This window comes from Prionailurus viverrinus, chromosome D1 (genome assembly GCF_022837055.1).
Source record: "Prionailurus viverrinus isolate Anna chromosome D1, UM_Priviv_1.0, whole genome shotgun sequence".
In the NCBI taxonomy this organism is placed as follows: Eukaryota; Metazoa; Chordata; class Mammalia; order Carnivora; family Felidae; genus Prionailurus; species Prionailurus viverrinus.
The window spans coordinates 86,017,438-86,032,756 of NC_062570.1; the positions used below are offsets into that span (position 1 = coordinate 86,017,438).

The 15,319-nt window shown below is 35.0% G+C and overlaps 1 protein-coding gene across 13 annotated transcripts in view; it reads right to left on the bottom strand.

The window, feature by feature from the left end:
- The window catches only part of IMMP1L (inner mitochondrial membrane peptidase subunit 1), an 82,144-nt gene that overhangs the window by 23,882 nt on the left and 42,943 nt on the right, over positions 1-15,319 (bottom strand). For all 13 annotated transcript variants that reach the window (XM_047877414.1, XM_047877416.1, XM_047877421.1 and 10 more), the window contains 2 exons: positions 2,802-2,935; positions 1,309-1,397 (listed from right to left, as the gene is read on the bottom strand). In XM_047877414.1, coding sequence (XP_047733370.1) covers positions 1,309-1,397; positions 2,802-2,906 — 194 coding nt within the window. In that variant the 5' untranslated portion in view covers positions 2,907-2,935. The remainder of the gene's footprint in view (positions 1-1,308; positions 1,398-2,801; positions 2,936-15,319) is intronic.

The following is a 15,319-nucleotide window of genomic DNA, read 5'->3' on the forward strand; positions in this document are numbered from 1 at the left end:
TAATGCAAGTCTTATTTTATAACCCCACATCTATCAATTTGGTGTCTTAAAGTTGTTATGAGTAAAAGATGTGAAGGAGAATTTAACCTAGACACCATAGTAGAGTATAGAGCTTGACCAAGAGATAACTTCAAGTTCTGTACAGAATCTAAGATGGTAAAAGATCAGTAAATGTAAAGAATACTTTTACACTTATTCTTGATGATTTTTCAGTAATGTGAAACAGACTATAGAAAAGGCCAATAATGAAAGAGGAGTGCTTAAACCTTCTTATGCCATAAGCTAAATAACAACTCAAATGAGTCAAATTTGTAGTTTATGGAGAAGAAAAGCTAGTATTTATTTTTTAATAATTGTGAAAGACTAATGAACCCAAAATTTTAGGGAATCAGAGAAGTCCCCTTTAGAAAATACATTAAATTACTGGGGGCACCTGGGTAGCTCAGTCAGTTGAGCGTCCAACTTTGGGTCAGATCATGATCTCATGGTTCATGAGTTCAAGCCCCATGTTGGCCTCTGTGCTGACAGCTCAGAGCCTGGAGCCTGCTTTACATTCTGTGTTTCCCTCTCTCTCTCTGCCCCTCCCCACTTGCACGCTCTCTCTCTCTCTCTCTCAAAAATAAAAATTAAAAAGAAAAACGAAAATACATTAAATTACTAATACTTGACATTCATTCAGAAGGAATAATACGTAGTTAAGCAGAATAAACAGTATCATAGGACTGGAAACACCACTCAGAATAGGGTTTTTAAAAATTTAGTGGGAAACAGTATTTGTCAAGGAGTTTTTCAACCTAATTAACCAGGAGACTCATACTAGATGAGATTCCTGGTTTCCAGGTATATACAGTGCTATAGTCGAAGAATCATCAAGTGCTCATCATAAGCTATGAAGAATAAAACAGTCATCAAAAGAAATTCAGGATTATTTCAAATATTTAAAAAGCAATCATTGGTTTGTATATGTAATGTAGTTCCTAAGTCCCTAGGTTCTTCACTCAAAACACTGTAGGGCCCTCTCTCCCCCCAAAAAAGTAAAGTGGGCTTGACTGTACATTATAAAATGGGCTGCTATTCTATTTTAGCCACTAATGCAAGGAACAGTGACCCAGAAGACTGCATGTTTACAGAAACTATTAAATTTCTCAAACTGAGAGAAAATATTTGAATCAAAATTTTAACTAGATGGTCATTAATTTGGTTATTTACAGAAGAGTTTTTAAAAATAAAGTTAAGAAACTGCAGAAAAGACACAATGTGGATACATGTTTTCACCATAACTTTAATGTATCTATGACAGAAATTTACCTTTGGATACCATAGAAATGTCGACTAAGATTTTCTGCAAAGACAACATCTGAATTTTGGATTGTAGGCTCCATTGATGGTCCAGAACACTGAAAAGAGAGGTAATTTTTTAATTTGAATGGAAACCCTTTTTTATATAACATAAATCATCTGAGCAGGCTTATAAGAAAGAAATTCAAACAAATGTTCTTCAAGCTTGGCTGATGATTCATAAGTTGGCACCTCCCAGGTAAGTTCAACTCTACAGAGTGGCCACCAAGTCTGGAAACACAGGTAAGTATATTAAAAATGGCTGAGTGAGAAAACATTATAATACGTGAATAACATGTTTCCAAATTTTGACCATCCTGTATAATGTAAGCTCCATGAGGTCAGAGACCCTATCACTCACATTCCTAAGCTATATAATCAACACCAAAAACATGCTTTGGCATAAAGCTGATAGTCAATAAATATTTGTTGAATAAATGATTTGCTTTCTTGCTATTATCAAATACCCAGTGCCTATGATGGTAATTTATTAAGTAGTATCATACTATTCTCAAAACATTCATGCCTTGAGTTCTCTTCTAAGAGAATAGCTTACTCATTTGATGAGGCTGCAATTTGTATTTTCTACTGAAAAATAGTGGCATAATGAGATGCACTTTAAAGATGGTCTATTAGTATGAGTTAAAACAATAATCTTCATGTATACCTGAGAACGGTAATAAATGATCACTGCCACTTAAAATATCTAAATACACCAGTCTCCATTGACTTCACTTATGCGTAGATGAAACTTTTTACTTTAAACTTCTTACCGAGGCAGAAATAACAAAAAACAAAATGAAAGTTTATATATGCTACCTCTGTAGCCCACTGGAAGTACCAATGTAAATTAAAAAAATCAAAGAGGGGACTTCTAGTTAAATATGTTTATTTGCATTTCTCGAACTAAACTTGAGGTTGTAGGACTGTGAATCTGTTAAAACAACATACCACCAACAAAACCCACTCACTGGGTTTTGTAGATTCCAAAGTACTACTTGTAGATTCCAAATCTACTTATTAACTATGGAACTTGGAGCAAGTTACTTAAGCTTACTAAGCCTCAGTTTTTTCTTATGTATGATGGATTTCTATCTAATAAGTATCTCACAGAGTAGAAAAGATTAAATGAGTTAGTAAATATAAAACCTCAAACATCACTGGAACACAATGAGTAGCATTCAATAAATGATAAAAACTATTATTATTAGATTATTAGTAGGGCCCCTCTCAGAAACAGAATACAGAACCTTATTTGAAGTAATGTTACTTAATTTTATATTAGTGCCAATTCCAACATTCTCTTACAACCCCAAATTTAGAAAGATTTTATGCTTTAATAGTCCCATTTTATTAAGTAACTTCCATTAAATAACTTCCATCAAAATAAAGAAAAAACACATTTTCCTTCATTAAAAAAGTATATATTTAAAATTATTATTTTCTTGTAGGTAAAAACTTACCATGACAACACCACCAACATATTCAAAAGCACAATGAGCTATACAGCCATACTGGATAGTATAGCCAACAAGTCGAAAGGTTTTTCCCAGAACACCACGAAGCATAGTTCTATGCAGACTCTGCCACCATTGGCCTGATGGTAAATTTCAAAAAGTTTCATGATCAATACTATTTACAAACACTTAAGAAATAGTTCTATTGTAAAATATTTACAGTCAGTCAGAATGTAGTAAATACCTAATACAGTTTGGTGCAGAAAAGCAAGAGCTTATTTTCATTTGTCCTAATGCTATTTTAAATGACAAATTATGACACTTAATATTTTTATTTCTGAACAGAGATTATATTCAAATAATATCACTGGTTTATATATGAACTAGATAACTGGTAGACTCTAAATTTGTCTCCTTTCATGCTTTGTTTCTTTCCTTGGTGTTAAGATAGATACCTAAGAAAAAATATTAACTTTTTCAAAGTACTAATAACAGTTTCCATACTGTTACCTGCTACACTGTATCAGTTCTTGCCTAACAGGATATAAAAGAGAAAGCACTAGAATAGGTATATGGAAATACAAGTATCACACTGATATTTTCATTAACTTGTGTGATCTTCAATGACTTATTTAACCACTCTGGGCCTGGAAATAATAATAACTCATAGGACAGTTCTGAGAATTGAATTCAATAACATGCCAAAGTGCTTTGTAAATTATAAAGTTATATTCAGTTGTCAGCTATTAACTACTGATACAATGATCACATGAATACTATGAAACAACATAAAGACCATATATTTTTTTAAGCTACAAAAAAAATTTTTTTAATGTTTATTTTTGAGAGAAAGAGAGAGAGAGAGAGACAGCGTGCGAGCAAGGGAGAGTCAGAGAGAGAGGGAGACACAGAATCTGAAGCAAACACCAGGCTCTGAGTTTTCAGCACAGAGCCCGACACAAGGCTCAAACTCACAAACCATGAGATCATGACCTGAGCTGAAATCAGACCCAACTGAATGAGCCACCAAGGCATCCCAAAGCTACAAAAATTTAAAAATATTATCCATCTAAAATATTCTTAGTATCTTTCCCTTCCTTTCTATTTACCTATTACAACTATTTCTTAACTAATGGCCTATGGTTTAGGCCTAGGCTACAATCATTGTTCTCAGATTAAATTTACTAAAACACATCAATAATATGTAAGTAACATTTGCTCAATACTTACTACATGTCAGACTTTACAAATTAACCTCTGTAGATATTATTATCATCATCACTTTATAGATAAAAAAAAGGGAGCCTAAGTGTAGAGAACTTATATACTCAACATCACAAAGATGGAAAATGATAGTTAAGAACTTAATTATGTTACACTGACTCCTGTATTACTCTCCTGCTCCCATAACATCAATGGCTCTCTATCAGATGAAATACAGATTACTTAGACTCATTTCCAGGATCCATGACAGATGGCTCCCACCCTGTCCTCAGTTTCTAACCTGATCTTCCCTGATACTCCTACATGACCTGACTACTCAATTATACTGGTCTGTTCTTCAAGGAAACTTTGCCAGTAAACACTTATTTATGCCAACACCCATGCCTGGAGTATTCTTCATGATATCCATCATCTATCTAATGTGCAACTCTTCTCCAAATGCTCTCAACAGGCAAGATTTTCTTTCTCTTCAGGGTTCCCATGGGCCTTTTTATACACACACACACACACACACACACACACACACACACACACCACTGAGAGCACTATTTCTAAAGTTGATCTGTTTGAATTTGTATCCTGGTTCTACCATATTTTAGTTGTGTGACCTCCATGAGGTTATTATGCCTCTATAAAGCAGAGTTAATATCAATACCTAAGAGAGTTAGTGATTACACATGATCAGACACGTAGTCTGTAGCAGAGTATTTCAATAAATGCTAGTATGCTAGTTACTGTATCATTCACTTGGCAATCTACTCTATACTCTAAAACCTCCTAACATTAGTTGTATTTTCAAGTTTCTTATCTTTAAATAAGATAATAGAATTTTATAGCCTACAGCGTAGGGCTGTATCTTTTATTAGCGTTATATTACTTACTAGTGTTCATTCACCTATTAAACATTTACCATGCCTCCTCCTCTAACAAGTTTTCCTTGGCACCATCCCAAGAAATGTAACTCATGCTTTGTGTCACTCACCTTCCTTAGGCATACACTGATTATAATGCTTGCCACACTATACTGTTTATATCTTTCCCCTTATTATAGTACATTTGTTTATGTCTGCAGGTAGTGACTGTGTATTGTTCACCTTTGAATCCTCAGGTCCTACCAAAGAGCACAGTAAACAGAAGACTTATCTGAGGAAATTAATGAATGAATTTTGAATCCGATCTCCTCTACCATCCACATCTTCATCATTATAGAATAGTTAACAATGTTCAAAATGATTATCAGAAGACCACTGAGATTTTTGGTTAATGGAGAGACATGCAAATGCCATATTCACTGAAGAAAGAAATTGTCAGTAACATATTAAAAAGTCTTCTCATTAAATCATTGAGGTAATGTGAAAAATAACTCTTCCCATCAGGAGAAATAAGGAATCTGGCTTACAGTTATAACTGATGCACTTTAAAAAATAGCCATTTCTAGAGTTCAAAAAATAAAAAGTGCTATTTAAAGATAAAAACACTCTATGACTGAAGCTCTATTAATTCAAACAGACTATGAAGAGGAAAAATGAAATACTAATAGAATACATTTTGTCTATAAAATTAATTAGGTTGTCTGAGCACTACTTTGCTCCAAATATAAGATTAGGGAAAAGTGGGATAAGTCCTGTAGCTTAGCTCTGAAAATTTGATTTATGATAAAAAATCCTAAAAGTAGTGAAGTGTATATTACATTTTAAAATGAAAATAAAAATGGGCCTAACTGATATTAGAAAGGGGATGTATTATTAAACAAGAGGAAACATATGGCACTTACCAAAAAGCTATTGGTAATACAGGTGAAAGATGAAATTAGAGGGTAAATCACTTAGCAATCTACCAAAATTTAAATCATTTGGATTATGCAATAGAATCCACTTGGTTAAAAAACATACGCAAAAGTACTGAGATGCTGTAACTATACAGTGGTTCTGATTCACTGAGAAGGCTTGTTATTAACTCACATTCAGAAGTAATTGGGGCCATGAAGGCTTTTTTATGACTCGGACAATGCCCAACTCCAAATATAATGTTTGTAATGGAACTGTCTCATAAAATAATAAAATTAATAGATGAGAGTGATCCAAAGAAAGAAGTTAATAGACCCTGTTTCTTCCCTATAGGTATTAGCAACAGAATGGAGTCTGAAGTGTCTAAAATTACTTTGGATATTAGTCTATTAAGGGGAAAAAGAGCTATGAAGCTATTTCGAGAGAAATCTGAGGATAAAAGACTATGTGGCCTTGTATTTTAAAAGTGCACTGAAAAGCACTGTTGAGGAATATTGAAATTGAGAATAAGAGCTGATGGATTTTTTAAAGAGTAATCTCAGAGCAGAAAGTAGCATTCATAAAAAACACAAATAAGCCACACACTGCTAGCGCTCAGTAGCCTTTCTAGCAAAAAGGGTTAAGACAGAGGTTCCAAATCTCTGCTTTACATAGTTATTTCAAAGATCTATGTATCTATAAGTGAATACATGCTCTGGATAACTTTTGCTTGTCCCTTCAGATTTACTCTCTACCCTTTTCCATGTGCCCTTGGAAAACTGACCTATATAAACTACATCAAGGCACTCCTGTACCCAGTAACTGAACTCCAGTAGGAAGTCAGAGGAAGGAAGAGTTATGTCTTTTCTTGCATCCTTACCTGTGGACTCTTCTCAGCCTGGCTATGTTTGGATCAAAGGTCACTGAATCTCCAAAGGCAGTCTGCTATACAGTAATCTCTCTCCTAGGTTCCTATGACCCTTCCTTTACCTAGTCCCTTCGAGCTTAGGAATGAAAACAGATTGACTGATGCTGGGTCCTGTGCTATCCATGATGATTCTCCCATACCCTACACACACCTCTGTAATTAGTTTCTGTAAATAAACCTTCCTTACATTATCCAACTTTGAGTGTGTCAGCTGTTTTCCATAGGTGTCCTGGTGATACAATATACCTACCATTTGCTAAAATAACAACTCAGGTGGGGGGATGGGCTAAAAGGGTGATGGGCATTAAAGAAGGCACTTGTTGGGATGAGCACTGGGTGTTATAAGTGATGAATCACTAAATTCTACTCCTGCAACCAGTATTATCCTATATGTTGACTAACTTCGATTTAAATTAAAAGAAGAATGTTAGCTTCCAAAAAAATAAATAAAAATATTTAAAAAAAACACAACTCATCATGTAGAAGTTTACAATATTTGATGTTAATGAAGGAATTCTCATAAACAGGCATTTGTAAAACACTGCTGATGGGTATGCAAAATAGACAACCCCTAAAAAGAGGAACGTGGCTATCGTAATGGCATATACATTTTACTCTCGGACCAACCATCCCACTTTCAAGAATTATCCAGCTCCAAGATCCAAACACCATGTGCACAAGATTCTTCATATTAGCATTATTGAAATAGCAAAAGCAGAAACAAACCAAATACACATCCATAGAAAACAGTTAACTAAATTACAGAACACCACACAAAGGAATTCTTTGGGGGGGGAGGGAGGGGGGAGAGTTCCATGAGCTAATAATAAATGATTTCTAGGATAAACTGCTTTTAAAAAAAAAGCAAGGTACAAAAAAGTAAATAGAGTAATTTATCATTTCTGGAAAAAGGGAAAATAATTTTTTATCAAAGAGAAAGAAAATAATGAAAATGGTAACATTTATAAATGGAGTAGGTGAGAACAGTGTGAAAGGGATAAGGGTGAGTATACCTCTGTATACAGTTCTGAGGCAAATGCTTCATTTACATTGTTAAAAAAATAGAAGCAAAAAAAAAAGGAAAAAGGGAATTGTAAAATTGAAAACAACAAGAAAAATAAGCCTATCTGTATACTCAAAATGCTAACACTACCAAACAGAAAAACTAAGGTAAAAAAAAAATTTGCAAATGAAATCTTAAACTCTTAGTAGGTCTGTTGTTGTTGTTTCTTTTATGTGTATTTCAGATAATACAAATGAGCAAACATTAAATTATTGGAAGCAAGATTCTCAATGTTAGAAAGAAGCCAGAAATATGGAATAAAGGAAGGTTAGGAAGGTGTTGGCAGTATCAAAACAAAATTTTTAAATTTATTTATCCTGAGAGAGAGAGCACGTGTGAGTAGGGGAAGGGGTAGAGAGAAGGAGAAAGAGAATTCCAAGCAGGCTCCTCACTGCCAGCTCAACATAGGGCTTGAACTCACAAACCATGAGATCATGACCTAAGCCAAAATCAATGATACGTAACCAAATGAGCAATCCTCATGTCCCAAAACAAACTTATTTAAATAAAGAAATGTGTGTGTGTGTGTGTGTGTGTGTGTGTGTGTGTGTGTGGTCTGTCTGCCTGCCTATATTAAATATCATCCAAGCTCGGAACACTGAAAAGACCACTAGAAAGAAGCAACGACACTGTAGTAGTAATGAGCACACTTAGCATGCAGATTTTTGGTCTCCAAATCATTCCCCAGTAGGAGAAACAATTTAGGGCAGAACAATCTTGTGCCAGAAAGCAAGCATGTGCTCAAAGACAAATGGAGGCATAGGAACCACTTTAAAGGGTCTCTCACTGGCCAAATTTGGGATTAAAAAAAAAAAAAAAAGTTAACACAGATAGATGATACATTAGATTTAAAATGAAATCTATTGAGTACATACTAATTTTTTTAAAATAGATGTATGTGTTGGAGATAAGAAAAGCTCTTTATCAAAAAATAGCAGCTAATAAATATAGAGGGAATTAATAGAACTACCACCAATATAATAATTGGTTCAGTCAAGGGTCATTAATAGATGCTAAAAATTACTGGGTGAAAGGTTGTTGGTAAACAGGATATATGCAAAGTATTCAAGTAAATAAGTTATTATTCACAAAATACCTTTACACAAAGAGATCTGGTAAACATCTTAAATGAGCAAATTTAGCTGCATAAATAAAAGTACAAACTGATTATTATTATTATTATGTACTGCAAAGACAAGTACATCATCATGAGTGCACTTTTCTTGCCAAAAATGTGTAACCTAAATTTACTTATGAATAATCAGACATATCCATTCCATACATCCATTGTGGTCATTGTACAAGACAACAACTTGACCAATTAAAAAAATAGAAGTTTAATAAGAGAAAAAAAAATAAGAAGACTACCATTTAAGTTACAATAAGGCCATGATAATCAAATACTGTATGAAATCCTTAACTGGACCCTGGAATATAAGAAAGAAAAAAAAGCAATAAAAAATATTATGGGGATAACAGGAAATTTGAACATGGTTTGTAAATCAAATATATCATTGTTTCAATATTAAATTTCTTTTTTTAATTTTTAAAGTTTATTTATTTTCAGATAGAGAAGAGAACACAGCAGGTTAGGGACAGAGAGAAGGGAGACAAAGAATCCCAAGCAGGCTCAGTTCTGTCAGTGCAGACAGAGCCTGAGTCAGGGCTCAAACTCACGAACCACGAGATCCTGACCTGAGCCAAAATCAAGAGTGGGACACGCCACCCAGGTGCCCTCAGTGTCAAATTTCTTAACAATATCATGACTATGCAGGGGAATGATCTTGTTTGTAGGAGAGAAACACTGATTTAGACATGTTATGTGTATAACTTTCATATCATTTACTTCTACTGCTGAAACAGAGAAGATAAATACAGAGAAGTTTATACACAGACACACATACATGTATATGTATATATACAGAGGAACAAACTAATGTAGCAAAATCTTCATTGTAAATCCAGATGGAGTGTAAATGAATGTGCACAGCACTATTTTTTTCTCTCAATTTTATTACAGAATATAACTTTTTGAAAAAGCACTTGGGGGAAAAGGATATCCTCACAGTCATTCAATCATTCAACAAATATTTACTGAGCTTCTACGATATGCCAGATACTGCAAGCAGCCCTGGAAATACAATAGTGAACATGAAGCCTGTCCTTGTATAGCTTATAGTTTATTGGGATTGATGTCACAAACATACAGAGTAAAGAAATAAACACATAAATATATTAAATAATTTCCAAAAGAGAAACTAGGGTAAAGTGATAAAGACTGATGGGTGGGGCATATGTTCTTTAGGATGAATTAGGAAAGATTTTTCCAAGGAAATACCACTAAAGTTGGGTTCTGAACAATAAGAAAATAACAATAATGGAAAGGGCAGGAAGAATTTTATGGGCAGAAAAAATAGCATGCATGTGCTTTAAAAAAATAAAAGAAGGCTGGAGCACTATGTGGAGGACATAAAATGAGAATAAAGAGATAGGCAAGATTATTTACAGTCTTCCAGAATTTGGGATTTTATTCTAAGACTAATGGGAAGCCACTGAAGGATCTTAATTAAACAGAAGAGTAACATAATTTGATTTTCAATTTAATATCACTCATTGTGATGTAGAGGAAGAACTGCAATGAGGGCAGAAATAAAAATGCTGACAGAGCAGTTAGGCTGGACCAACTACAGTGGTGGCAGCGGAAATGGAGAGAAAGGAATGGACTGGAGAAATTTAAGAGGCAAAATAAATGGCAAGGAAAAAGAAAGAATCAGGATGACCCTCAAGTTTCTGGACAGAGTAACTGGGTAAATGGAGGTCTATCCACAGGGTTTCATTCATACCCATATTTGGAACAGAAAACAGAGTCCAGTTTTGGCCATGTTAAATTTGATATATTCATAATATATTCAAGGGGGTGTGTATGAGATGAGCCCTGGAGTTCAAAGCAAGTTTCACACATGAGAAGTCTTGGAAAAATAAGCCCTATCACAGTGAGGATTGCATTCTACTACAAACAAGAGAAAACCAGAATAATCGGAACTTTATAAAGGAAGGGATTTATTTTCTAACAAGATTAGCTACTACATCCAAGTTATAAGCAGAAAAAAATTATTAAGAGTTTACTCCTTACTAATTTGTTGTCTTTTTATCCAGGAAAATAAACCACATTCATTCCATCTACATCTAACTAGCCAAGACTATGTAACTAAAGGGTGTTAGGAGAAAACTGCCATTTTCTTTGTTAAGTGTTAAGTGTTAAGCACTATTTTACCTTTAAAAATCATCTGAGTATTATCTGAAAAACATTAAAACTTTTTAAAAAGTATGAAAGGGAGAGTGGAAAAGGAGACAACAAAAATAGTCAACTCTTTTAAACATTTTGGCTATGCAGGCAAGCTAGACAGTAGAGCAGGGTTTTTCATCTACTAACACGTGGGGCCAGACAGGTCCTTGCTGTGGGCGGCTATCTTAGGCATTGTAGGATTTTAGCAGCATTTCTGGCCTCTAGATACCAGTAATATCCCCTTCCCCAGTTGTGACAAACTAAAATGTTTCTAGACATTGCCAAATGTTCCCTGGGGTGCAAAACCACCCTCAGCTGAAAGCCACTGCAGCAGAGTAAGAGAAAGAATGTGGCATTGAACAGGTTTTTAAAACATAAAGAAACATAGTGGCATGCTTGACAGCCAATGGTAAGAATCCCACAGGGAAAGAGGCTAATGATGAGGTGCAAGTACTAATGAGAGAGGGGAAAAGGGAGAGAGGAAAAATAGACGATTGAATATTGAAGAAAGGAGGCAAGAGGAGGACTTCAATGCCAGTTTTGACAGAATGGTTTATACCACATTAACCTTCTTGGGGAAAACAATAAAACAGTTACAAAATCTGAATAAAATATACAAAATAGCTGTTTCGATGCATTAGGCAGCAGTCTAGGCAAGATGTGAGGGGCTAGGATCTATGAATGAACGGAAGAACATAAGGCAAGCTCCACATTCACCTGGCCTTTTCTCTGAGAGTGGTAGCCAATTCGCAGCACAGGAAAATAAGAGTTTTAGCAGAAAGTAGCAGTCTCACTTAGCCAAGAAAGTAGATGGCACATAAGGGTCAAGCTACAAACAGGAAGGAACCACAAGGCTCCGCTAAACTGCCACTGAGCAGAGTGTGAGTTCCAGAATACCAGCAGAAAGCAGTAAATAAAAGGCTAGAAACCTAAGCAAAGCTGTCAGCCACCACAGAAAACCACACCATGTGAGGGAGACAGGGGCCGGACTTGAAGACCCTCCAAGGTTGGTCATGTTAGTTAGGACTACAGTAAGGTTACCACTGGGTGTGAGGGCAAACTGAAATAGATCAGCCTTAACAAAGAATACAACCAACCCAAGACAGGATTAAAGTAACCTATTCATACACTATCTACCTGCAGAGGAAAAACAAAGGTAAAAGGTTTAATTTTCATAGAGCACAACATTATTTAGAACTCCTATAATATTTTTTTATAACCTCGGAGTAGAAGGCCTTCTTTAAAAAAATTGATACATAATACATATACCATTAAATTCACTAAGGTACAAAATTCAGTGGTTTTAGTTTATCCACAGGGTTTTGGTTGTTTTTTGTTTTGTTTTGTTTTTTCCTTTTTTTCCCCCAAGCCTACTCAGCACTGTCAGCACAGAACCTGATGCAGGGCTCGAACTCACACTGTGAGATCATGACCTGAGCCTAAATCAAGAGTCAGATGCTTAACTTAATGAGCACCCTGGCACCCCATCCACAAGGTTTTTAGTGTATCCAAAGGGTTTTAGTATATCCATCACCATTACCTAATTCCAGAATATTTTCATCTTCTCAAGACAACAAACAAAACCCCAAACCAAAACCCTATACCCATTAGCAGTCACTCTCCATTCCTTCCCTGCTTCCTTCTAGCTCCTGGCAACCATGTGTCTATGGATTTGCTTATTCTAGACATTCCATACAAACGGAATCATACAATAAGTGGAATTTTTTTATTGGCTTCTTTTACCTGGCATAATGTTTCCAAGGTTCATAAATGTTGTAGCATGCATTAGCACATTATTCCTTTTTATGGCTGTCAATATTTCAATGCACAGATACAACATTTTTGTTTATCCTTTATCAGTTGATGGACATCTGGGTTGTTTTCACTTTTTAGTTATTATAAAGAATGTGCTATGAACATTTGTGTACAGGTTTTGTGGGGTTTTCAATTCTCTTGGATATATATCTAGGAGTAGAATTGATGAGTTACATGAAAATGATGTTTAACTTTTTGAGGAACTGTCAAACCATTTTCCAAAGTAGCTGTACCATTTTATATTTTCACATACACAGCAATATATAAGGGTTCCAAATTCCCTACATTCTTGCCAATGCCACTTGTTACTGTCTATGTCTTCACTAGAGCCACCCTAGTAAGAGTAAAGAAATATTTCATCGTGACTTTGGCATTTTCTAATAACCAATGAACAGCTTTTTCATGTGCTTAATGGATATTTACATATCTTCTTTGGGGAAATGTCTATTCAATCCCCTGACAGTTTTTAAAATTGGGTTATTATAATTTTTAATTTAGTTCAATAATTATAAACATGCTAGAAAATAGGACCAAGTGATTGCATTCAATCAAAGCAGGTTATAAACTAGAACAAAATAACTGAAAGCCAACAGAAAAAAATACACAACAGAAAAAACAGGTGATTCAGATATTAACATTAACATGAAAATAACTATGATTAACATTCAAAACAATGGGGGAAAAGAAGGTGAAGTTAAGCAGAGAATAAAATCTATTAAAAATCAAATGAGGAGAGGGGCACCTGGGTGGTGCAGTCGGTTAAGCGTCCGACTTCAGCCAGGTCACAATCTTGCGGTCCGTGAGTTCGAGCCCCGCGTCGGGCTCTGGGCTGATGGCTCAGAGCCTGGAGCCTGTTTCCGATTCTGTGTCTCCCTCTCTCTCTGCCCCTCCCCCATTCATGCTCTGTCTCTCTCTGTCCCAAAAATAAATAAAAACGTTGAAAAAAAAATTTTTTTAAAAAATCAAATGAGGAGGGCCTGGATGGCTCAGTCAGTTAAGTATCTGACTCTTGATTTTGGCTCAGGTCATGATCTCAGGGTTGGTTCGTGAGATCAAGACTCACATTGGACTCTGTGCGGACAGTGAGGAGGCTGCTTGGGATTCTTTCTCTCCCTCTCTCTCTCTGCTCCCTCACTTAAGTACACGTGCACACACACATTCTCTCTCAAAATAAATAAAAACATTTTTTTAATCAAATGAAAATTCTACACAACACAAAACCACAGAATAAAGTAAATAAAATTTAAACCTCATTACGTTTATTAGCAGATTAGACTCAACCTAACAGAAGACAAATGAACTAGAAAGCAGGTTGGGAGAAAGTAATCAGACTGAAGCACAGAGAGGAAAACAGGTGGACAATACAGGAAACAAATATAGTCAGAGATCTAAAGGAAAAGAAAATAGGACAGAAGAAATATTTTGAAGAAACACTGGTAGAGAGCTTTCCAAAACTGATAAAGGACATTAACTCACAAATTTAAGGAATTTAGTAAACGCTACACAATATAAATACAAAAGAAACAAACAACGCATCGAGGCCCAGTATGGTAAAATTACTGAAATTAAGGCAATGAGAAGGCAAAACTGTGAAGACAGCAAAAAGATTAGTTGTTTCCAGGAATTGGGAGGAGGGATGAATAGGCAGATAACAAAGGATTTAGCGCTATGAAAATTCTATAGTATTGTAATGATGGATACAAGTCATTATACATTTGCCCAAGCCCACAGAAGTAACATTAAGAATAAGACCAAGAATAAACTGTACTGTACCCCATGAACTTTAAATGATCATGATGTGTCAATGTAGGTTCATCAACTGTAACAAATATACTCTGGAGGGGGATGTTGGTAATGGGCATGTCCTATGCATGTGTTGGGGCAGGTAGTACACGGAAATTTCTGTACCTTCCCCTCAATTTTGCTGTAAACCCTAAACTGCTCTAAAAAACTACTCTGAAAAAAAAAGACAATGAGAAAACTTTGAAAGTGGTCAGAATTACAGACTGCCTTATTTTCAAATGAAGAATTTTGTCTGTTCAACAGAATGGAATGGAATGGAATGGCTAACTTTTTATGAGAAAAATGGAAACCAGAAAAAAATGCAATATCATCTTTAAAGTGCTGAAATTACCAATCTGTAAATCTAGAATCAGTGAAAAATCCCTTAAAATCTGAGAAAACTAAAAAACACTTTCAGAAAGCAAATTTTGAGAAATTTTTTTGCTAGTGTATCTGTAATAAAATACATACTAAAGGAGTAGTTCAGGCAAAAACAAAATGAAACAGGCAAAAGCAAGATGGTACAAAGAAAACTCAAGAGTACGTTTGGATAAAGATAATGAAAACATTTGAACAACGACAACAATGTTTTTAGGGCTGTAAGACAATTTGAAGTATTACTTTCATAAGTAATAGCACAAAAAGTAGAAGGGACTTAAA